We start from the raw sequence: 26,696 nt of genomic DNA on the forward strand, positions 1-26,696 counted from the left end.
TAACTTTTGAAATAACACCAGAACTTTTTAATATCAGAGAAAAATACGTCATGGACTTTTACATGATCGACAATTTACAATTCCTTTCATGCATTGACATTTACTCGAAATTTGCAACACTTGTAGAAGTAAAGTCTAGAGATTGGTTAGAAGCCAAGAGAGCAATTATGAAAGTATTCACTGAAATGGGCAAACCAATAGAAATAAAATCAGACAAAGATTCAGCATTTCTGTGTATAGCACTAAAAAATTGGCTACAAGAAGAAAATGTAAAGTTAGAAATCACATCAAGTAAAAACGGCATCTCAGATGTAGAAAGATTCCATAAAACAGTAAATGAAAAACTCAGAATTATAAATAGTGAAAATGACATCGAAGATAAATTACTTAAATTTGAAAAAATTCTCTACGTATACAACCATAAGACGAGACATAAAACAACTAACCGAACACCAGCAGACATTTTTATCTATGCAGGATCCCCCGACTATAATACCCAAACAAAAAAAATACATCAAATAAACAATTTAAATGAAGATAGACACGACTTCGAAATCGACACTAGATTTAAACAAGCACCATTAGTAAAGTCAAAAACGACAAACCCATTCAAAAAGACAGGAGAAATAAATCAGTTAGACGAGAAACATTTTGAAGAAAGAAATAGAGGAAAAAAAGTTACACACTACAAATCAAAATTCAAGAAGAAAAAGAAAGTTAATAAAAGCAAATACGACAATTAATTAATTACTATTGAATACAAAAACTTCCACCTGGCTTAAACCAAGTTCAAACGAGATATTTATCATTTCAAACATTCCCCAAGAAATAATAAAAACCCCTATCTTTGAGATACTTCCTTATCCAGACGAGAATAAAAATATTTTGACAGAAAATTCATACGATAAATACTATTTTAATAACAACACTTTGTTCAATAAAAACACAAAACAAATAGAAACTAACGAATGTATAATAGGCATTTTAAATCAAATCCCAACCACTTGTAAATACACTAAGACATATAAGAATTTTCAAACTAATTACATTGAACCAAACATAATTGTAACATGGAATCTACCAAAAACTAAACTTAATCAAAATTGCGTAAACAACGAATTAATAATTGAAGGCAATAACATAATAAAAATTTACGATTGTGCCTTACAACTAAACGAAATATCAATAATAAATTCATTGCTTGACTATAGCCAAAGCATTTATGTAACAAACAATATCACCAGGCTAGAACCTATTTCCTTTATCCAAACAAAAGAGATAATTAACGAACATACGAAATATTATACTGCATTTCAAACTATTACATTAACCACTTTTATACTTACTATAATAAGTTTGATTACATACTTAATCTATAAGTTTAAGGCAATGCCACAAAAATTAATAATTAAGCATTTTCGTCAAATAACAATCGTGGTCCCACAGACATAATCGAAACCCCAATTGTTGAAAAAATCGAGTCCCAAATTATAAACAAAATTGATACTCCAATATTTACAGCTGAGAAAAACCCCTCGCTATATCCCAATGTATCCGCCTGAGGACAGGCTATTTTCTTTAGGATGGGGGAGTCATATATCCGACTCCAATACCCAATAACATATAAATATTTCGCCCTCTAAAATTCATAACGTTAAAGTAAACATCCGTTTTTATAAACAATTGTCCCCCTCAAAACCAAAGCGTATGAACGCTAATCCATAAAATTAACATAAACAATTGAACACTTGAAATAATAATTGTCCCCCTAACAACCAAAAGCGTGAGAACGCTAACTCAGCAATTAAAATCGGACCAATCAAATCATCGAAATATCAATCACGCCACCAAAGGGCTCCCAAATTTAGCTTATAAATATAACCATAAGACATTTTTGTAATCAGTTCTAAGTTTTCATTCAAATAATAAAGTACGTTGCTTTTAACTCACAAAAAATATCTTTTTTTCCTTATTGGGAAAACTGGATATTTAATTATATATACTTTATATGGTCGGAAATGCTTCCTTCTATGCGTTGCACACTTCTGACCAAAATTAATATACCCTTTTTGCAAGGGTATAAAAATAATAATAAATACAAAGAAATGACCAATGCTTACGCAAGGGATATAATCAAAAGATATCTTTGCGGTAAGAAAACTGTACTATATTTTCATAATGAACAAGATTATCCCATATTTCAACTAGCCTTTATTGAAATAATACGATCGAACGCAAATACAAAAACCTCGAAATCAAGCATTAAGTTAGCACAATTGAAAGAATTAGTCCTAAAACAACATAAAGAATTATTACATCCAGGAATCGAAAAAACGATTAATTTGTTTAAAGAAAAATATTATTTCCCCGATTTTCAAAACCGGATTCAAAACATTATTAACGAATGCTCAGTATGCAATATCGCAAAGACAGAAAATAGAAATACAAAACTAACTTTTGAAATAACACCAGAAACTTTTAATGACAGAGAAATATACGTCATGGACTTTTACATGATCGACAATTTACAATTCCTTTCATGCATTGACATTTACTCCAAATATGCAACACTTGTAGAAGTAAAATCTAGAGATTGGTTAGAAGCCAAGAGAGCAATTATCAAAGTATTCACTGAAATAGGCAACCCAATAGAAATAAAATCAGACAAAGATTCAGCATTTCTGTGTAGAGCACTAAAAAATTGGCTACAAGAAGAAATTGTAAAGTTAAAAATAACAAGTAAAAACGGCATTTCAGACGTAGAAAGATTCCATAAAACAGTAAATGAAAAACACAGAATTATAAATAGTGAAAATGACATCGAAGATAAATTACTTAAATTTGAAAAAATTCTCTACTCAACCATAAGACGAGACATAAAACAACTAACCGAACACCAGCGGACATTTTTATGTATGCAGGATCACCCGACTATAATACCCAAACATAATTCATATTCAATACCTATTAGAAAAACTAAGTAGGGAAATTAATGGAATTCAAATTGTAAAACGTAACAAACGAGGACTGATTAACGGAATTGGTTCAATATACAAATATCTTTTTGGTACACTTGATCAAGACGTTAAAGACGAATTAGAAGAAAAAATAAATAATTTTGAAAGCAATAGCGTACAAGCAAACGAACTAAATTACGTAATAGACTCTATTAATAAAGGTTTAGAAGTACTAAACACAAAGGAAAAATCAGTAAAATTAGAAGTTCTAATCTTTAATTTTGAGCACTCCACAGAATACATTGAAGACATAGAAATGGGCATCCAGCTCACTAGACTAGGAATTTTCCACCCAAAACTTTTAAAACATAATCACTTAAATCATGTTAATTCGGAAAATCTATTGAATTCAAAAACATTCACCTGGCTTAAACCAAATTCAAACGAGATATTTATCATTTCAAACATTCCTTAATAAGTAATAAAAACCCCTATCTTTGAGATACCTCCTTCTCCAGACGAGAATAAAAATATGTTGACAGAAAATTCATACGATAAATACTATTTTAATAACAACACTTTGTTCAATAAAAATACAAAACAAATTGAAACCAATGAATGTATAATAGGCATTTTAAATCAAATCCCAATAACTTGTAAATACACTAAGACATATAAGAATTTTCAAACTAATTACATTGAACCAAACATAATTGTAACATGGAATTTACCAAAAACTAAGCTTAATCAAAATTGTGTAAACAACGAATTAATAATAGAAGGCAATAATATAATAAAAATGTACGATTGTGCCTTACAACTAAAAGAAATATTAATAATAAATTCATTGCTTGACTATAGCCAAAGCATTTATGTAACAAACAATGTCACCAGGCTAGAACCTGCTTCCTTTATCCAAACAAAAGAGATAATTAACGAACATACGAAATACAGTATAATACTGTATTTCAAAGTATTACATTAACCACTTTTATACTTACTATAATAAGTTTCCTTACATACTTAATCTATAAGTTTAAATCAATGCCACAAGAATTAATAATTAGGCATTTTCGATCAAATAACAGTCGTGGTCCCACAGAAATAATCGAAACCCCAATTGTTGAAAAAATTGAGTCCCAAATTGTAAACAAAATTGATACTGCAATATTTACAGCTGAGAAAAACCCCTAGCTATATCCCAATCTATCCGCCTGAGAACAGGCTATTTTTTTAGGATGGGGAGTCATATATCCAACTTCAATACACAAAACCTTATAAACTTACACCACCTTAAATCAAACTTTAAAGTAAACATCCGTTTTATATAATAAACAATTGGACACTTGCAATAACAATTGTCCCCCTAAAAGTCAAAAGCGTGAGAACGTTAATTCAGCATTAAAATTCGGGAAATCTAATCCGTTTAATTGAACATTTGCAATAATAATTGTCCCCCTAAAAGTCAACAGCGTGAGAACGTTAATTCAGCATTAAAATTCAATCAAATCACACCAATATCGATCACGCCACTAAAGATCTCACAAGTTTAGCCTATAAATATTACTCTAATACATCTTTGTACTTTAGTTTTAAATATTCATTCATTGAATAAAGTCCCGTCAACCTAACAAAAACAATATCTTCTTTTTCCTATCTGGAAAGATCAGATATATAATTATATATACTTACTTGTATGCATTCATTGAATAAAGTCCCGTCAACTCAACAAAAACAATATCTTCTTTTTCCTATCTGGAAATATCAGATATATAATTATATATACTTACTTGTGTACAAAGGCATGTCCATTTATAAAGACATTTGTCCATATACACTGATCGTTTTTTTACTTTTGGTCACACATTCGGTTTGCTCTTTCTTTCGCGCACAACACTCGCGGTGTGTGAAAAGCGTCCATTTTTGGTTTTCCACACAATCACAAAAACAATTATTATAAAACAATTAATCAACAAAAAAAAAATATATGAACATTGGCCAGCAGATGTTTCCGAGTATGTTTCGTGATGTCGATAGGCGGCACGAGCGCGCCAATATCAAATTACATTATTTCCGATTCCTTTATTTAGCCTAAATATATGTGGTATTTATTTTACGGGTTTTTATTGGCGGTTAGTTTGACAATTGAATATTATGGCTTTGATATAAAAAAGAAAAGAAATTGGCTCCAGGTCTGTCCCGAGGCGTGTGCTCGCTTTCGTTGCAAACTTCCAAGTCCAGTGTGACCGTCATTTATTATTAGGTTATGCCGGCCTAGCCCCACGAACTGGCTTCAGAAACGATGACCGCTTCTGGTTCTTTTGTTGTCTATCGGTACCTCATCACCGGTTCCTACATTCGGCCCTCCTGACGTTTCATTCGACTCGAATGAAGATCCCCAAGGTTTCATGAACTCGGCCACAGTGGATGTTGTAGTGGGCCCTTCCGTATCTCCCATCCTTTCAACCTTATATCTTCCGTGTTTCTGGACTGATACTACCTTGTACGGCCCCAAATATTTTCCTTTGAGCTTAAGACCTACCCCGTACTGTGTCCGCTTTATCGCTACTAAATCGTTAAGTCTGTATTTCCTTTCGATCTTTCGTTTTGCATCATAGGACTTTCGATTTTCGTCCTGTAGCACTTTAATATTTTCAATCGCCCTATCTCGGATCTCCTTTCGCTCCTCATCCAACTCGTTCACTATGCATTCTAAAATACGCTCTCTTAGCTCTGCATCTTCAGGAACTCTCATATCTAAACCTGTTAGTATCTTAAACGAACTCACTTTTGTACTTCTTGGCTCAGTGTTGTTTATCATTTGTTGCACCTTGCCTACATGCCTATACCAGGTTACTGGACTTTCCAAACTCAATTTCGTTAACATGGGTACAATGATCTTGTGCATTCGTTCGACCTGTCCGTTTCCCCGCGGAACACCAGCTGTAATTAATAAATGTTGTATGTTATTGTCCTTACAATACTGTTCAAACAAATGTGACGTAAACGCCGTTCCCCTATCGGTCACTACTCTCACTGGGTTACCAAATATTATTGCTTGTTTTTCCAAATGATTTACGACTTCTTCTGCTCCGGTACTTCGGGTAGGATATAACCATACGAACTTACTAAAACCATCGACGACTACTAGCAAATGATTGTACCTCTTCTTAGTGAGATCCATCTAACTAAAGGTTGATCTCCCTTATCGATCGCTGTCAGATACCCTTCTTTTCTACCCAATTTCGCATTTGTTATAATACACTGTACGCAACTCTCAACTAATCGTGTAACTTTTCCTTTCAATTTGCGAATGAAATATGATTTTTCGACCAATAACTGCGTTTTCTTTGCTGAGAAATGTCCTTGTTTATGGGCAAGCAAGATAATTTCATTCTCCATCTGCTCGGGTACTACGATTAACTGCTTATTGGCATCTTTGAACAAGACCTCATTCAAAATATAGAAATCCTCATACCCGCCCTTTTCAACTAAACTTCTTATAGCATTTATCCAATCATCAACCAATTGAGCTTCTTTCAGACGATGAATAATACTATCCGATATCGAATAACAGGCGACACGACTCAAAGCATCTACATGCCTCATCCTTGATCCTGACCGATGTTCCAGACTGTAACTAAAATCCTGCAAAAACATGGCCCACCGGGCTACTCTTAATGGAACTTCCTGTTTTTCATGGTCATAGTAAATGCATTACAGTCTGTAACTATAGTGAACTGCAAGCCAAGAATGTAAACTCGCCACTTCTTTAGAGCCTCAATTATGGCTAACACTTCTAGTTCGTATGAATGATAATTCTGCTCACATGGCTTTGTTTTCCGGCTCATGTACTGAATGGGATGGAACAAATTATCCTCCGTATCTTTCTGCATTAGAATTGCTCCGTAACCGTATTTTGATGCGTCAGCATGGACCTCTGTTTGCGCTTTCGGATTATATAACCTCAATACCGACTCACTAGTTAACGATGCCTTCAATCGTTCAAATGATAACTCCTCAATCTCGCTGAACACAAATTTACTATCCTTTCTTAGCATATCGGAAAGTGGCTTCGCCATCAAGGCATATCCCTCAATGAATTTTCGAAAATACGATGTTAAACCGAGAAACCTTTGCACTGCTTTCTTATCATGCGGTCTTGGGAAATTGTGTACCGACGAAATTTTTCTCTTCACTCGGTTTTATTATCCCTTCACTAATCACGTATCCTAGAAAATTGACTTGATTTTGTAGAATCTGACACTTTTTCCAGTTAAGCTGTAATCCGTTCTTCTCGGCTACCCCCAAAACTAATTTAATTCTTGACATACCTTCTTCAATGTCCCTGCTTGGAATGATGATATCATCCATATATACGATCGCTATACCTTTCTGAATCAACTCTTGCATTGCTGCTACTGGTACATGAAAATATCCGTTTTTCAAGTCCAGTGTAGTAAAAACCTTTCCTCCTTGCAATTGATCAATTACACTGTCCATCAATACTATCGGAAAATTATCGCGAATTATCTTTTCATTCAATTTTCTATAATCGCAGCACAACCTTTTAGCTCCGTTTGACTTTGCTACCAATACTATAGGGGATGCATACACTGATGTACTATCTCGAATAATTCCTTCCTCAAGCCATTCTTGTATCTGATTATCTACAATCTGCTGATCGCAGTAGGCCAACCGTCTTGGGTGTTGGTATACGGGAATATCATCTTTCAAAATAATTCTCATGTCAATCTTCGCATCAGGATTGCGTTTTGGCTTGTATCGCTCAACTATCATTTCGACCTCTTTAGCCTGTTCTTGGCTTAAATGAGACAACTCTAAACCGATTTCGTCCTTCCCTTCAAAAACTGTGCAGACATCTTCAAATTGTTTCATCCAATCCTCAACAGATTCAGTATTTTCTTCTTCTAACTTCTGCTTACTGCTAATCAAAAACTGAGTGCCATTTTTTGTTACCTTCATGTCAACACAATCAAGAATCGTTCTTCCCAAAATAGCGTCAAACCCCATGTCCTCATCGGGAACTACATGAAACTCAACTACTATTTTAATTTTGTCGATGATCACCATTAAAGAGAAACTACCAAACGTTAAAATTTTCGCATCTCCTATTCCTACCAAACACTTTCCAGGACCTGTTAGTTGTTTAACTCCTAGCTTCCAAAAAATACTTCGACGAATCAAGCACATATCTGCTCCTGTATCTATGAGCCCTTTAAATTCAATATTCTCATAGCTAACCTTCTTTAGCTCTAACCCAGACGGAGTGAACGTACTCGAACTAACTTCAACTTTGTCTTGTTGAACAACATTCGCGTGCTTTTCTCGTTTAATCTGCGTTTCGATACTACACTGAGCTGCACGATGACCTGGCTGACCGCACTTAAAACACTTTCGATCGGACTTAGGACAATCTTTTCTTAAATGAGTCGCCTCGCCGCAACCAAAACATTTTCTCTCTCGAGCCTGTACTGCCTGTGCTTCACTTGAACCATATGCCTTACTTTCAAATCTGTTCGTTGCCCTGTATGAATCACGCCCCTTCTTATAAACTTCGATTTGAAACTTTAACTCTGAAATATTGCGAGCTTGGAATAACATCATTTTGTTGGTTTTTGTATCCGGAATACCTTTAACGAAGTACTCTATCAGACTCTCCTCATCTACGTTTACCGGCTTCGCAATTTCCATCAATGCATATAAGTATTCATTTAGAGTTTCGCCTTTCTTCTGTTGGCGCTGATTTAACTTTTTATGTACTGCAGCTGAAGATATTTTTACACTAAACTCAGCCTGAAGAGCTGTTTTCAAAGAACTCCAGTTTTTAATATTTCTCTGACTCCTTATGAAAGATTTTGCCGCCCCACACAATAACTGTTTTCCATACACAAATAACTGTAATTCATTCCACTGTACCGTGGCTGCACATTCTTCTAGTTCTTCAATCCATTGAGCAATGTTAGGAATATCTGAACCAGAATACTGTGACACACTGTCCTCAACATCTTTCAAAGTAAACCATGATCTCTCGGGTCTAACTACGTTTTCTGCTGCAATCTCTAGTCCCCCATTCGCTGTTACCACTGACTGATCGTCTGATTCCTCATCTTCCTCCTGCACACCATAATGGGTGAGTAACCTATTCTGCAAATCCCCTTTCCTGCCAGTCGTAGGTAGCCCTAGTTCGGATAATTTCGATCGCAAAGCCACCACGCTTAGAGACAGAATCTCTGCAAGCTCCATCTCAATTACAAGAACTTAAAATAACGTACAATTCTTCTTATACTATGTTAGTATTATTTTCTAGCTTTGAAAATTGTTATCAGTTTTCGCTAGATCTGAATAACATACGCTTTTCCCGTCTTTCGTTGGTCCCACGTCGTCCTGCTTTGTCGTCGTCTTCGATGTTGATTAGTCTTATCGCCAAATTCCTTCACAAATCCTCTCTCAGCAACAATATTGAAGTTTCTCGCCAACCTTTGAGTTGTCAAAATTTTCTCACGCCGCCGCCACCAGAAGTTGATCACACCACCGCCACCAACGCAGTTCACTCCTAGAACTCAACGCTAGTCTCCGTTGTTCACGCCGTCACCACCAGATTTTGTCCACTACTAACGCAGTTCACTCCTAGAACTCAACGCTAGTCTCTGTAGAATTTCAAATTCGTTGCGTCCAGTCCTGGCTAACCGCTGTACACTTCTCCAGCAGTTAGCACAACCTTGAAACGTTGTTGCCACCAACACTGGTAAACTACTGTGCACTTCTCCAGCAATCTACACAGCCTCCGTTGTGGCAGCCTCGTATCGCCTTTGCAACCTTGAATCAATCTTGCAACCGGAATCGTTGTTGCCCTTCGATCCGTTCCTGCCTTGCCTTATTATTGCTGGTGTACCTCAATGGTGTACCTTCTTCGGCCAAACTTCACGAATATTTCGTCACGTGCTGCGAAAATTCCAGAACCACCTTTCTGATCAGCTTTCTCACTCCTTCTGCAGTTTCCTTATGTCAGCGTCACTTGCTGTCTCCCTCGTCGGCCAAATTTCTAGTTCTTGTTGCTCGCCGATACCGCGCTTTTACTGCAGCTATCTCTCTTCCTCTCACGTGAACGTTTCTTCGAGGCAGCGTCACTTGCTGTCTCCCTCCTTCTTAGAATTTTACAAGTTTTAACGAATTTGTAAAATTCAATAGCCAATATCAATTGTTTCACTTTTAAGCTGCCATCCCGGTTGAGCCCCCAATTTGTGGTATTTATTTTACGGGTTTTTATTGGCGGTTAGTTTGACAATTGAATATTATGGCTTTGATATAAAAAGAAAAGAAATTGGCTCCAGGTCTGTCCCGAGGCGTGTGCTCGCTTTCGTTGCAAACTTCCAAGTCCAGTGTGACCGTCATTTATTATTAGGTTATGCCGGCCTAGCCCCACGAACTGGCTTCAGAAACGATGACCGCTTCTGGTTCTTTTGTTGTCTATCGGTACCTCATCACCGGTTCCTACATATATATATTTGCGGTCATTATTTGCCCATATATATATATGCGTCCATACATATAAATACATATATATATATACATATCCTTCCATGTTTATAAACATATACATATATATTATATATACATATTATATATATATTATATATTATTTATAAATAAATATATATTTATATAATTTTTTCCAGCCATTATTTGCCCATTCATATATATCCGTCCATATTTATAAATAAATATATATATGTGTGAAAATGTCCCAAGTGAGCCACCTAAAAAACTTTTGCGTATTTTTTACTCAAAACTTGTACCAAAGTTACTAGCTGCAATACTTCGTTGCATGCTACTTTGAACACTTTTTTTCTTCTTACTCGCTGCTTTTATTTTATTTTAGCCTGACCATTTATTAGGGAAATATCTAAAAATAGTTTTTTTCTTTTGTCTAAGCCGCGTAATTTCAAAAGATATTATGAAAAATCGAAATATATCTGTGTTCTGGATGTGATTATTAGAAGTCTTTTACCTTATACCAACCTTTGATTCATAACGCATCGAATACGAAAATGAAAAATTATAAGATCGAACTAAGTTTCAAGTTATCGCTAAAAATGGATGTGATTATTAGAAGTCTTTTACCTTATACCAATCGTTGATTCATAACGCATCGAATACGAAAATAAAAAATTATAGGATCGATTTAAGTTTCAAGTTATCGCTAAAAAACGGGATTTTTCATTGCTCAAGTCTAACAGTCTCTCGTCTCCCTCTGTAACTCCGGAAAAAGTTCGGCCATCAAAGATTCAGGTGACCGCGAAGCGTTCGGACATTCCGCGCAAGTTGCCGTCTGCTCGCAGACTCAGCGAATCTCCAAAGTCCCTTCCGTCCTCGTCCAGCCTACCTAAGGTTCGCAGATTCTCGGTTAAAGGCTCGAGTTAACACAAAGGTCGTTCCAAGCTTTCAATCCAGGCTCAGATCCCGCACGTTATTGTGACGCACTGTTCTGACGTTCCCGTCACCCGATTCGTAACTATGTTTCAAGCTCGTGAGAGTGAAGCTCTAACTTCTGAAGTGCCCTTATTCTCCATTAAAATGCACTTAGAGCAGCTGAAATCCCCTTGGTCAACCAACCGTTGTCACAAGGCCTTGACGGTTGAAACAGACGAGGAAAGCCTAGCGAACATTAGCCACATCAAGGCGAAGCACGAATCCGTGTATGTGCGATGCGGGACTTTGTGCGGAGAACGCATCGAGCAGCGCTAGGCACAGACGGCAAGTCTTATGCGTCAGCCAACCGCTGCGTCGGGACCTCAAGGCCATAGAATTCCTCCGTGTGAGATGGAAACGTTTGATGGCGACAGCCTAGCATGGCCCACCTTCGGCGACTTGTTCGCTGCCATATATATCGCCAATCCGTACTTATCACAGCACGAGAAACTCTACGACTTGAACGCCAAGACGCGAAGGAAAGCGAGAACCATCGTGTCTAATTCTCCCCTGACGAATGAGGGTTTCTCTACGTGGGAGAAACTCACCGAACGGAACGAAAATAGCGGTCTGCTTGTCATGACTTAAGCCAGACAACTCCTTCAGATTCCCGCGGTGGGACAAGAGTCGGGCAAAGCCTTGAGAGAGCTGCAGAGGTGTCTAACCGCTCTTGAGCGTTCGGGAGTTAGTACTGAGAATTGGGATATCTTACTCATCGCCATATGTACTAGCAAATGGCCGAAGCCCACAATCCTCCTGTGGGAACAATCAGTGCCAAATAAGACTGTCGTCACCACTTGGTACGATTTGAACCAATTTCTCATAAGTCGGCCCCAAGTGTCCAAGCCATTCCCTTTGGCCCCCGCAAATCCTCCGCGACGATGAAGGTTTAAGCGATCCCCGCGAAAGCTCAGCTCAAACCGGCTTCTTCCAAGCTTTGGCATCGGGAAAATCAACCAATACGGCTTTGCCCAAGTTTCCGTGAGATGCCTGTCCAGAGGTGTTTTGAAACCATTAGACAGCAGGGCCTCTATTGATAACAGCGGTCATCAAGTGAAGGGCTGCTCAAGTGCGCATAATTGTCACACGTGCAAGGAGCGTCATCACACCTTGTTGCATCCTAGCGATGTGTCCGTGTCCTCATCGTCCGCTGTGCTAGTCCCACCATTAAGCGCCACAGAGCGTCCATCCACGAGCGGCCAGCTCACAAATGCTCAAAGTTATTTTGCATCCACCCCAGGCAGAGGGCTCTTAGGCACTGCGATTGTCACTCTTCACCATCATGGAGTGGAGCACCATATTCGTGCGTTGATGTCGATCAACTAGGGGGCCGATTCCACCTTCCTATCCGAACGTGTCTTCAACAAGGTCCAGCCCCCCTTTTATCCAGTAGACAAAGCAGCATGGGCCAGAGTGAAGGAGGATGTGCCGACAAAGTGTGTCTGCTGATGCTGTCTCCTCCGTTTGACAGGTTGAACAAGTTTGAGGTCTCAGCTGTGGTCGTATACAAATTGTCAGGCGCCATTCCCTCGACTCCATTACTTAACATGGTTCCGACGCAGTGCCTTGATCGCCCCCTGGCTGACCCGTACTTCAACAAGCCCGCGCCTATTGATATGATTATCGGTGTAGACCTGTTTCCCCACATCATCGGAGAGCGGATCAAAAAGGATATTGGTAATTTCGTCGGGCTAGAAACCATTTTTGGATGGGTTCTGTGTATGGCTATCATGCCTGACCCTCCGGTGTCTCGATAAGTTTTCGCTGCACAGACGCGAGTTAGTCCGGAAGCAAAACTTGAGGTACTTCTCACCCGGTTTTGGGAGGTGTAAGACCTTCCCGCAAAGCCGGAAAAGGAGGATGACGTATTCTGCGAGCGGAATTTCCAGGAGACCACCCAAAGAGGGAAGGACGGCCGATATGTTGTATCCCTAACGTTCAAAGGTCCGAATAGCGTCGACTTGGGTCATTCAAGACCGATCGCGCTGGCTCAATTCCTGCGGAATGAAGCACGTCTTCTCAATGATCCCGTCCTAAAAACGCAGGAATTGGCCATATGATTCGGGTGACCTCAGGATGGGAAAAAATTCTATCTCCCCATCACGCTTAAGCCCGACAGCACCACCACGAAGGTACGCGTGGTACTTAATGCGTCGAGCCCATCCACACGAGGGGTCAGCCTTAACGTTGTGTTACATACCGGGCCTACTCTCCAGTTCGTTTTAATGCCGACATTACGCATATGTAACGACAAATCCGAGTCGACCCCAGGCATACCCCTTTTCAGCGGATCCTCTACCGAGATCGTTGCCGCAGTATCCAGGACTATGAGCTACAAACTGTCACGTTTGGGGTTAACTGCGCGCCGTTCCTGGCGATCCGAGTCCTGTTACAGTTGGCACGATATATGCAATCGATGTATCGTCAGGTGAGCGAAATCCTTCGAAACTACATGTATGTTGATGATGTCTCGCCATACAGGCAGCCCTTCAATCTGCGGGCCTCCCGCTTCGGAAGTGGACTTCCAATAAGAAGGAAGTACTTCTGGCTATTGGAGCTTGGAGCTGACCGTGACCAAGGTTGGTGACAACTAAGCGTGTACTGCCGTCGTCGAATCGAGGTACTATCCTACGTTACGGCGGAACATCATTATCCGTCTGGAAGAGGACCTGCTCATTCGTACTCCCATCCGGGAAGTGACAATTGCAACTTGTTGCAATGGGGGCGGTCTGTTCACGCCACCGGGTGAACAGCTACCTGGTGAACAGCAGTGAGCGGCGAAGAGCAGTGAGGAGTGAGGGTTTTTTGATCCTCGGCGGATACGGTCACTCTAAGGAGCGTCACTTGGATTCTGATGGGAATCGCCATCTTCGATCTGGTACGAGACTTTTATACGAACACCCGTTTTTTTTTCCTTTAAATATATATTCTAATCTGTTTCAACCCGAAACAGTTCGTGTCGGCTACCATAGCACGAAGAAATTGGCACCCGCCGAAATTTGTAGTCTCATTGGATCCTTCCATCCACACAAAATATACAACACACATACTATATACATGATAATATATTGCCCGATAGGGCAACCGAATATCGATGGTGGCAGTGTTTTAATTGGCTGATAATTCAGCATCACGTTTGAAATTATTCAGTCTACGTCTTAATCTCAGTCGTGAACTTATTAGTTAAAAATTCATTTTAATCATCATAGTTTATTTTAAGACAAATCTTAAATGCATTTTAATCAAATATTTTTAGTGTTTGTCAAGAAGCCAAAACAACCCCTTTTGCGAACTACGCACATGTATTCACTTGGCACGGTTCTTACTCTTATTTGGTAAAGCAAATGCCAATCTCAAGTAAAGAAGACATCATGGGAAAAGTCCTTTAGAATTCATTTGCGTTGATAAACCGTAAATACGTCATCTTAGCTTTTTCCGACCAAAAAAAATTAGGTGTGCAAATATTAAGCACCAGAATGTTGAAATGGCCCCGCTGAACATGGAACAGGATGCGGGGCGTCAGCGTTTTAGATCGCCAAGACCCTGGTGGAGCTGGATGGGAACCTCGGATGAAGTTGGAGTTGGCGACCTGATATCTGATGACCTCTGGATAGAACTTAGATTGAATGGTATGCGCCTTATGGGTCGTTGCTCTTTGGGTTTAATGGGCGGGCCTGAATCGTAAAAGGGTGTTTTGATGTTGGTTGCCACACATCGATGACATCGTGAGTTGCTCTTGCATGAACCGTTAGCATGCTCTGCTATTGCCTCGTACTGTAGTAGCGGCCCGGAGAGGAAATCTGTAAGTGGCATAGTAATGATATTTTTAGGCTCATTTTGAATATTTGCTATTGATGGCTGATTTTCATTAAAATAATTATTTACATCAGTATCTAATAAACTCAACCTTTCGGAACTATAGTTTCCAAAATCCTTTCGTGAAAACAAAGTGTCTCAGCGATGCTGTTCTTAAACGTTCTTTTAATGTATTAGTTTATTTGAACCTTTTCTAGTTCTTGTTTCCTATGTACCGTTAGTGTAAGTTTTTGGTTCAATCAAAAGTTGACCTGTTTTTGAATCACATTCCGGTAATTTTGCACCATTTATAATCTTTCTGCTATTCATAACATTCAACATAACAGCCAACCTTTTAATGATCTCTTGACTAACACTTGTTATTAAAGATATCATTTTATCATTTTCAACTAATCTCCTTGAAAAAATTCCAAATTCTTTTTTATTTTTTTTTCAACCTGAAGCTGTCCAGGTTGAGGAAAAGTTGTTTAAGACTTTTTCATTAATCATTGTCAGGAAAATCACGCTTAACGTAAATGTTTTTCCATTCTTGGTTTTCATATTTATAAACACCTTTGTAATAGGTTGATTCGTGTACTATACTTACTATAAATATATATTGTATATAAAGGCCTGTGTTTACTCTATGATCTTTATTTTCGTTAGCACGACCGATTCTCAAGCTCGTTCAAGCCAGACTGACTCGACGCTATCTCATACTTCGCTCTCATTTAGAGACGAGGATGTTCTCTCCCTGAGAGAATGAGTACTACCGTCTTGAGTGAGCAAGCCTTTTTCCATTTTTTTTCTTTTGCCATTTTTTTTTATATCTTGCGAGCTATAAATTTTTACATATCTTACGAGCTTTACATTTTTTTTCATTTGAGGGTATATTAATTTTAGTCAGAAGTGTGCAACGCATAGAATTAAACATCTCCGACCATATAAAGTATATATATTCTTGATCAGCACGACGAGACGAGCTCAAATGGCTATGTCGGTCTGTCCGTCTGTCTGGATCAACGCGAACTCCTCCTAGACCGTTAGAGCTAAAGAGTTAAAATTTTGTATATACTGCACAAGTTGTATATTGTGATAGGAAACCAGGACCGGGTTCCATTAGGTTTTAAATATTAAAGGTGGACACGTCAGTGATTCTTTATTCCAAATTATTCTTTTGCTTTAGCTAAGTTTACATATATATTCCTCTGCTGCGACTTATGCGACAGCTAGAAAAGAGAAGGAGAGTGTCAGTACATACATACATATTGTTGGAGCGCTTGCATCAAAGTGCTTGGTCAGCGTTCACACGCTGGCATACATCAATGTATACATATAAACATATTCAAGTGCTCAATTATATTTTAATGCGTATATGTTTAATTGTTTATACTTCCAACAATGAATGATTTTTGGTATTAATGTACTACACTTCCCCTTTTTTGAAAATACCGTAATATTATGGAGTTATTATAACTATTATTATTATATTATTATAGTATGTTAGGAAAATTGTTTTTAGTTTGTGTCTGGGCTGACAAATTTTTTTTCTCTTGTTTTTCGAAATTGGATGAATTTATTTTCAATAATAGATGAATCCATAAAAATTTTTAAATATATATAAATTTTTGTGTTTTTTTTTTAATTATTCAACAGTATTATATATTTTTTTTTAAATCTATCTTTATGTACTGTTTGTATCTTATTGCTATCGTTTCTAATTTTTATATTGTTATTTTTAACTATTTCTACAACATCGAATGGTCCTAAATAGACTAAATCAAGCTTATTACCAGTTTCGTTTTTTAAGAAAACCTTGTCTTCTATTTCTATTTTAAAATCTGATACCTTCTTATCATTTATTACTTTTTGCTTAATTTTAATGTTTTCTAAAAGTATTCTAGCTCTCTCTTTAGAATAGTCTTTTATATTTTATATTGGATCTATAGTACTAACGCTATTAAGTTGTATTGTTAGGTTACTTTGTCTACCAAATACTAGTTCATATGGACAATAATTATGTGGTACTGATGGTGTTGTGTTAAAACAATACACGAAATACTGTAACCATATGTCCCAATCAGTTTTATCTACTGAAATATATAAACGAATGTACTCGTTGAAGGTCTTACGACTTCCTTCAACAGTACCTAATGTCTGGTGATGGTGTGCTGTAGATGTTATGTTATCTATTTTTAAATATTTGCACAGGTCAGTAATAATGAAATTTTTATATTGTTCCCACGTTCTTAATGAACGTCTTCATTGGACCGTACTTCAGAATAAAAGATTCGAATATGGCTTTTGCTACAGTTGTTGCACTTTTGTTTGCAACAGGAATTGCTACTAAATACTTTGTCAGCTCACATATTAGTGTGATTGCGTATTCATTCCCATTTTCCGAACGTGGTAGTGGACCAATCGTGTCTACTAACACTCTGTCAAAAGCATATTGTGGAGTTTCGGTTATAATCATAGGTAATCTTGTATGTTTCGTCGTTTTCGACGTCTGTCATTTTAGACATTTATTTATATACTCTTTTACGTGTTTTTCCAATAATATTGTCTCTTTATTTTTGATATCGTTTTATGCCTGTATGACCTCGTTGAATTGTATTGTCATGGAATGTAGAATGGGTAAGATTCTATTGAAATAGTTTCAAAGATCTTTTCGCTCGGCACCATCTGCCTGTATGCCTACATGTTTTTCCAATAATATTGTGTCTTTATTTTTGATATCGTTTTAGTTATGCGCATGTATGATCTCCTTGAATTGTATTGTCATGGAATGTAGCCAATATAGCTTCTTTTTTACCACTTATTTGGGTCACCGGATTGAGTAGCTCTATTCTTAATGATTTTAAATTTTTAAATATTTAAATATTTTAAATATTTTTAAAAGTATCTATTGAAATTGGCTTAACATTCAAGCCTTTGGAAAAACTGACCTAAGTCGACAATTCCATTGAAGTATAAATCGCTTACAATAATTCTTGCTACAACTGTTTCTCCATGTTTCGTATGACTTCGTATACTTTGAGCTTAGAAGCTTTTTCTCAGGCTTGGAAGATTTTTTTGGGGGCATTTGTTTGTAGAATTTTTGTTTAGTCTCGGTTGCAGTAAACATCCGCTGTTTTCTAGACTATGATACTATATATAGTTTGCTAACAATTTCACTTAGTTTTACTTATTTATTCAATGAGCACTCCAGACGCTTTGATAAGGATTGCGCGATACTTGAAATCCATCCACATCTTTTATTAAAAACCAGGCATTTTTCAAAATGTTGGCCATCATATAGGGCCCTTTAATTTTTTGGTATAAACTTCCTCGTTATTCCTGCGGTACTATAAAAATTTTCACTTTTTTTTTATTGTTAAAGTATTTTTCATTATCGGCCAGAGCTAACCTAACCGTTGATTTCATTCTGCCTGTTTTCTAATATTTTCTACATTTCTGTCACTAAATTAATCTAATTTTGTCACTTCGTCTAACTTTTCTTTGAAATCATCACTAACTTCCACTGTTTGTGCTAATCCAAAAAGCATCTCTGCAGGTAATTTTTTGAAGCTATTTTGATGTGTTATTTATCGAAAATTCGATACAATCCTCAGGTTCTTAGGTTCGGTGAACCAAATAACATAGGTCCTGTTGCGGTGCAGGCTTAATTTCCGCCCCGCGCCAGTAGAAAGTCTTACCCAACGCGCCCCTGGTTTATATTCTCCCTCATTCGAAGAAGAACAGTTAGAATTTACTTTGTCCTTGCTTGCACTGGTAACAGAGCGGCGGTCCGCTCTGACGGCGAGCTAGTCACAGAAAATTTGGCAAGCAGAAAAGACGTGAAAAGGAGAGAAAAACACAAATGGTAAGATAAAATAAAACATGTGAGAAATTTGAATTAACATTGAAATAAAGGTTTCAGCCAACCGATCTAACCGATCGATTTGCCCCACAAATTGTGCAACTGAATATAGCGCAATACAACACAAAACCGGCGTTTAATTGTTTGGTTAGAGGGCTCGGGATATATGTTCGACTCGCGAAATATTTATTTCTTTGGCTCCAGAGATATTAGCAGAGTCTGAATATCTCTGAACCACGTGGGTTGGAGTGAAATCTTCCAGAAGCTTCCTTCGTGAGAGCGACCGCACCAGACAATTACATGCTGGCTTGCTGAGAGAGGAAAAGAGAGGGAGATAGTGAACGTGGAATCTTCCATAAGCTTCCTTTCTGAGAGCGACCGCGGCAGACGATTACATGCCGGCTCGCTGAGAGAGGGAAAGAGAGGGAGATGGTGAACCACGTAAAACCAGTAAAATTGAATTAGCTCCGTGGTCCATACCTGCGTTGGCGCAATCAACTATTCAAGGAGTGAGTCTACCGTTTCTGGCCAATACTGCTAATCTTCATAACGGATTGTGGACCCAAGTACAAATGAGTAACGCGGCTGAAATGCAGCATGGATCTGGAAGCTAACTGCCGGCTACCGGACACTCGACGTTAAGTCCTGGATTGCACTCTACGGATTTAGGACACAAGAAAACTTTATTGTCTTTGGAACAGATAGCGGCCCGCCAAGTACTGAACAAAGACTTATCCGTATTTTCCGGTAAGCCAGAAGAGTGGTTGTTGTTTATATGCCACTACGAACAGTCTACCGAAAGATGTGGAATTAGTAACGAAGAGAATCTTATTCGGCTCCAAAAGTGCTTAAATGGAAAGCTAATGTGTCCAGAGACGGTGCCGTATGCAATCGGTACGTTACGGATGCTATACGGAAGACCGGAGATTATTCACTCGAGCCTACAAAGGAAACTAAGAGAAGAACCAGCGGCACGCTCAAATAATTTGGATTCGGTTATTCATCTAGCCTTGGCAGTGAAGAACTTTTGCGCGACACTGGGCTTAAAGAGTTTCTACGATCCAGCTTTACTAGGCGAGCTCGTCGAGAAGTTGCCGGGAGAATTGAAACTCGATTGGGGAAGACACCGAATGACTCTAATTGGATGTGTTGCTAACTTGTCTATCTTTGACAATTGGTTGTTTGGCATTGCAATGTGTGCCTTAATGGTTACGCCGTATACAGTTCCAGCTAAGGATGGAGTAAAGAGAACCAAAGTGCGAATGTTTCTGCACAACGAATTGCAAAGTGGATCTAGTCAGGAATCGAAAACGCAGGAAGTACGCATCCGGTTGTGCCCCGAATGTGCAGGGAGTCATAACCTAGCAGACTGTCGCCTCTTTCGAGAAATGAGCATAAAGCAGAGAAAGGAGTTCGTGCGGCAAAAGAGGCTCTGCTATTGTTGTTTTGATCAGCATGTGATACGGAATTGCAAAACTAAAAGAAGTTGTGGTGTCGAGCTGCCCGGCCAAAGAACTGTGCTTAAAGTGGACCAGTCAAGTCACTCAAACGGAAAGCGCGTCCAAGTATGTGAGTCTCGGAGTGTCGTCGATGTGTCAAGGTGCGACGCGATTTGAACTCAAGAGTTTGCGCACGGTACGTAAGCTAGACTTGCCTACGCAAACAGTTACCGACGAACTGGTAACATCGAGAAAGCACCTACAGTATTTACCAAATTTAAGTTACTGTAACGTAAAAGCAAGCTTAATTATTGGTCTGGATAACTTGAAAGTTTGTGTGCCTTTGGAAATATGGGAGCCCGATGGAGACGATGTGGTCACGGCACGCTGTACATTGGGGTGGTCTGTGTATGGCCGGCACACCGACGCCGCTCCAGCGTCCTCACACATATTGCACATATGTGAGTGCAATGAAGCGAGCAGCATGCGCGCTTTGGATGCGTCAAAAAAAGAATACTTTGCTATGGAGTCTTCGGGAACACGTGTGGCAAGCAAGCCACTAAGATCGAAAGACGACGAGCGCGCGTTGCAGATTATGGAGGCGACCACAAGTTATCGCCCGATTGACAAACGTTGGCAAACTGGACTGTTATGGAGGTTCGACAAAGTAGATCTACCGGATTCATACTCAATGATCATGAGGCGTCTTCAGTGTTTAGAAGCGAAAATGGCAAAGGACATCGACCTTAGAGCCTTTATGTTGGACACTACGAAAAGCTATGAAGAAAAGGGATACATCCGGATTTTAACAGAAAGTGAGCTAAATAAGGGTAAAAGTTCATGGTTACTTCCTATATTTACAGGCACTAACCCAAACAAGAACAAGACGAGGCTGGTCTGGGATGCAGCTGCGAAAGTCAAAGGCACGTCATTGAACGACGTCTTGCTAAAGGGCCCGGACATACTGGCATCTCTAGTTGGCGTGCTAATACGTTTTCGGGAGCGACCAGTAGCAGTGGCTGGTGACATAAGTGAGATGTTTCACCAAGTAAGAGTGCGCCCAGAGGACCAGACGGCTCAGAAGTTTCTATGGCGCAGTGGAAACTCTGCTAAAGCGGCAGAAACGTTCGTGATGCAGGTTATGACATTCGGGGCTTCCTGCTCGCCGGCCTTAGCTAATTACATAAAGAATCGCAACGCAGAGTGGTTCAGAAAAGAATCTCCAAGAGCCGTTGCGGCCATTTGTAGAAACACGTTTGTCGACGACTGGCTCGAGTCGACAAACACCAAAGACGAGTTGACGGAGTTGGCCCTGGAGGTGCAGAGCATTCACTTGGATGGTGGATTCAACATGAGGCGCTGGACCTCGAATTCTCCGAGCGTAGTGAGAGCGCTCACGAACCAGGAAGGAGACGTGCCTAGGGTGCTAGAGGCGCCCAAAGTTGAGACATTTTTCAGATTATATATTCGCGAACGGCCAGATATATCGTAGACGAGACCCCCACCCAGATGACCACGATTCTTCACCTTGGAAACTATGCGTTCCCTAGACTTTCGAGATCAAGTACTAAAGGAATGTCGCAATGTGGTGACGGCTGGTCACTTGGGGATCAGGAAAACCACTTTGCGAGTGACCCAAAGATACTTCTGGCCTGGACTCTTCCGAGATGTCGCGCGTTACGTTAGATGCTGCCTCACCTGCTTGCAGTTTAAACCGCCGCAAATGAAACCAGCGGTCAAAATGCTCACCCGTCAAGTCGCGGAGTCTTTCGATGCCGTGTGTACTGATTGATACTGGGTACTGATACTGAGGTGGGATTCCTTGAAAAAACGCAAGATAAGGTTTTAGGCATGTGGTGGCTGCCCGTGACAGATCAACTTACGTATGTAGTCAAGCCGGATTTGCTTGAAAGAGCATCGAACGACTATCCAACCAAAAGAACTGTGTTAAGTGTGGTTATGTCAATTTTTGACCCACTTGGATTGCTTGGCTTTTTCACTGTTCGTGCTAAAATTATTTTGCAGAATATCTGGCGACCAGGAACGGATTGAGATGAGTCTCTTCAGGAAAAGGACCAAGCAGACTGGAAAATTTGGGTGAAGCTGTTACCCAAAATCAACGAAGTGAGGATTTCAAGATGCATGCCGAAGGTTTGTTGTGCAAGACGAGTACAACTTCACACGTTTGTGGATGCCAGCATCAACGCTTATGCAGCGCTTGTGTACCTGCGAGCAGAAGTGGATGGAATAGTCCACTGTTCCCTGGTAGCGCCTAAGACACGAGTGGCCCCTTGAAGCCAGTCTCAATACCACGGATGGAACTGATGGCTGCTGTTTTAGGTTTACGGCTGACGAAATTCATCGAACCAGAACTCTCAGTAACAGTATGTCAGCGTACTTTCTGGACGGATTCGAAGGACGTTTTATGCTGGATTAGATCAGATGCCCGCAAATACAATCAATTTGTGGCATTGCGTTTTGGAGAAATTCTGGAAGACTCTGAAGTGCTATCTTGGCGATGGGTGCCCACCCAGCATAACGTTGCAGACGATGGCACGAAATGGACAAAGATGAAAGACATGACCGGGAATTTAAAGTGGTTTGTTGGCCCTAAACGACCCATTATACTACCGCAAAAGCATAGAGTAACGTTTCTGATTGTGGAGTACTATCACAGAAAGAATTACCATTTGCACAATGAAATTGTCGTTAACGACGTACGACAGCGGTACTGGATAACCGGCTTACGCGATTTACTGAGAAAACTCACGAACTCCTGTGTAGCGTGCCGTATACGAGTAGCCCGACCAGTGCCACCAAAGATGGGCGATTTACCAAAGGAGAAGTTATCGCCGCACACACAACCATCACCTTTACTGGAGTGGACTGCTTCGGCCCATTTGAAGTCGCAATGGGCCGCAGGCACGAGAAGAGATGGGGCGTGTTATTCACATGCCTTACGACCCGAGCGGTACACCTAGAAATTCATCACTGTCAACTGACTCATTTCTCTGCGTATTAAAGGCGTTTGTAGCCAAAAGAGGGGTGCCGCGCTGCATACTATCGGACAATGGTAAAAATTTTAGAGGAGCTAGCCGCGTATTGAAGGAGCACATAGAACGGATATCAACTTCAGCTGTGGAGCAGCAGTATTCAACGTTGGAGTTCAAGTTTAACCCTTCAGGTTCACCGCACATGGGCGGCGTTTGGGAGCAACTGGTACGTTCTACTAAATCTATACTTTCAGAAATACTGCCAAAGGCCGGCCTGAAGGAAGAGGAGCGTTTGCTGACGTTGAGCAAATTTTGAATTCAAGGCCTCTGACCTATGTGCCTTTAGAAAGCGCCGAATCGGAAGCATTAACGCCGAACCATTTTCTAACAGGCAGTTCCATTTTCTAACACATGCTCACGCTTGGGAGCGACTGGTACGTTCAACAAAATCCAAATCCGGAAGGAAGAGGTATTAAGCGGAGCGTTTTCTAACGTAAAGTAATTTTTTAATTCAAGGCCTCTGAACTATGTGCCTTTAAAAAAAGCCGACGGCAGTCTTATGGGAACGGTCCCGCCTCGCACAAATACCATATAACAATATATGCTTCGGACTATCTTCGTTCTTTTATTTCGTAAAGGCCTTGTGGCATCACGAAAACTCTGCCTTAACTTTTACTCAAAGTGACTTAAGATGGTCTAAGCGTATTTTATTGGAGACGAGTGGCACATCGTCAGCTAAAGCCTGGGCCTCGCGAGCCTCGAACGCCGTTAATCCCTCGCACACGGCAACAAAGTCGAAAAGAGTCATCGTAGAGTGTTCTCTGAGCTACGAATCGAATGGAAGCAAATAACTTAGAATTAGAGCTCTCAAGCGAGGAGATCGAAACGAAGCTGTAAGTGGACTGTATAATTTAAGGATAGAGGAGTGAGACGGAAAAATGTCTCCTCTTTTTAATGAACACAATGAATAGCATAGATAGCATAAATGAAATTAGAAGGACTTATAATTTTCCTTGCAGTTGTGTGAATAATTATAAGGATATATAATGACTTGGATATTAAAATTTATACAATGTGCAAATATGGTTAAATTTACAAGAGTATTTAAAAAATATGGAAAAATTGAGATCAGTAGTATTGGGAGTGCAAATAACTTTTCAATTAGAAAAAAACTTGGAATTAATTTTCATTAAACGGACTAGGTCAATTTCATGGATCTGTAAGGCAAAAATAAAGCATTTTTATTTCGGTGCATACCAGAGAACTGCAACGAGTATGATTGATAAGGATCAATCAAACTTCAAAAAATCAAATCATTCCGCTCAATACCTATATTATAACATGTTTACTTCGTTCACTCACTTAAAACGAAAAAATCATTCAGGGTATCGCAACCAAAGTAGATCTACCGGATTCATACTCAATGATCATGAGGCGTCTTCAGTGTTTAGAAGCGAAAATGGCAAAGGACATCGACCTTAGAGCCTTTATGTTGCACACAACGAAAAGCTATGAAGAAAAGGGATACATCCGGATTTTAACAGAAAGTGAGCTAAAGAAGGGTAAAAGTTCATGGTTACTTCCTATATTTATAGGCACTAACCCAAACAAGAACAAGACGAGGCTGGTCTGGGATGCAGCTGCGAAAGTCAAAGGCACGTCATTGAACGACGTCTTGCTAAAGGGCCCGGACATACTGGCATCTCTAGTTGGCGTGCTAATACGTTTTCGGGAGCGACCAGTAGCAGTGGCTGGTGACATAAGTGAGATGTTTCACCAAGTAAGAGTGGCCCAGAGGACCAGACGGCTCAGAAGTTTCTATGGCGCAGTGGAAACTCGGCTAAAGCGGCAGAAACGTTTGTGATGCAGGTTATGACATTCGGGGCTTCCTGCTCGCCGGCCTTAGCTAATTACATAAAGAATCGCAACGCAGAGTGGTTCAGAAAAGAATCTCCAAGAGCCGTTGCGGCCATTTGTAGAAACACGTTTGTCGACGACTGGCTCGAGTCGACAAACACCAAAGACGAGTTGACGGAGTTGGCCACTTGGATGGTGGATTCAACATGAGGCGCTGGACCTCGAATTCTCCGAGCGTAGTGAGAGCGCTCACGAACCAGGAAGGAGACGTGCATAGGGTGCTAGAGGCGCCCAAAGTTGAGACATTTTTCAGATTATATATTCGCGAACGGCCAGATATATCGTAGACGAGACCCCCACCCAGATGACCACGATTCTTCACCTTGGAAACTATGCGTTCCCCTAGACTTTCGAGATCAAGTACTAAAGGAATGTCGCAATGTGGTGACGGCTGGTCACTTGGGGATCAGGAAAACCACTTTGCGAGTGACCCAAAGATACTTCTGGCCTGGACTCTTCCGAGATGTCGCGCGTTACGTTAGATGCTGCCTCACCTGGTTGCAGTTTAAACCGGCGCAAATGAAACCAGCGGTCAAAATGCTCACCCGTCAAGTCGCGGAGTCTTTTGATGCCGTGTGTACTGATTGATACTGGGTACTGATACTGAGGTGGGATTCCTTGAAAAAACGCAAGATAAGGTTTTAGGCATGTGGTGGCTGCCCGTGACAGATCAACTTACGTATGTAGTCAAGCCGGATTTGCTTGAAAGAGCATCGAACGACTATCCAACCAAAAGAACTGTGTTAAGTGTGGTTATGTCAATTTTTGACCCACTTGGATTGCTTGGCTTTTTCACTGTTCGTGCTAAAATTATTTTGCAGAATATCTGGCGACCAGGAACGGATTGGGATGAGTCTCTTCAGGAAAAGGACCAAGCAGACTGGAAAATTTGGGTGAAGCTGTTACCCAAAATCAACGAAGTGAGGATTTCAAGATGCATGCCGAAGGTTTGTTGTGCAAGACGAGTACAACTTCACACGTTTGTGGACGCCAGCATCAACGCTTATGCAGCGCTTGTGTACCTGCGAGCAGAAGTGGATGGAATAGTCCACTGTTCCCTGGTAGCGCCTAAGACACGAGTGGCCCCCTTGAAGCCAGTCTCAATACCACGGATGGAACTGATGGCTGCTGTTTTAGGTTTACGGCTGACGAAATTCATCGAACCAGAACTCTCAGTAACAGTATGTCAGCGTACTTTCTGGACGGATTCGAAGGACGTTTTATGCTGGATTAGATCAGA

At 39.9% G+C, this 26,696-nt stretch overlaps 1 protein-coding gene across 1 annotated transcript; it reads left to right on the forward strand.

Moving 5' to 3' along the window:
• The first annotated feature begins 21,030 nt into the window (after window positions 1–21,030).
• LOC124461760 lies at window positions 21,031–22,038 on the forward strand. Its single transcript, XM_047013223.1, has one exon. The coding sequence runs from the start codon at window positions 21,031–21,033 to the stop codon at window positions 22,036–22,038; it is 1,008 nt and encodes a 335-aa protein (XP_046869179.1).
• The last annotated feature ends 4,658 nt before the right edge of the window (window positions 22,039–26,696 follow it).

The sequence above is a fragment of the Drosophila willistoni genome, unplaced genomic scaffold (assembly GCF_018902025.1).
Source record: "Drosophila willistoni isolate 14030-0811.24 unplaced genomic scaffold, UCI_dwil_1.1 Seg630, whole genome shotgun sequence".
NCBI classification, from domain to species: Eukaryota; Metazoa; Arthropoda; class Insecta; order Diptera; family Drosophilidae; genus Drosophila; species Drosophila willistoni.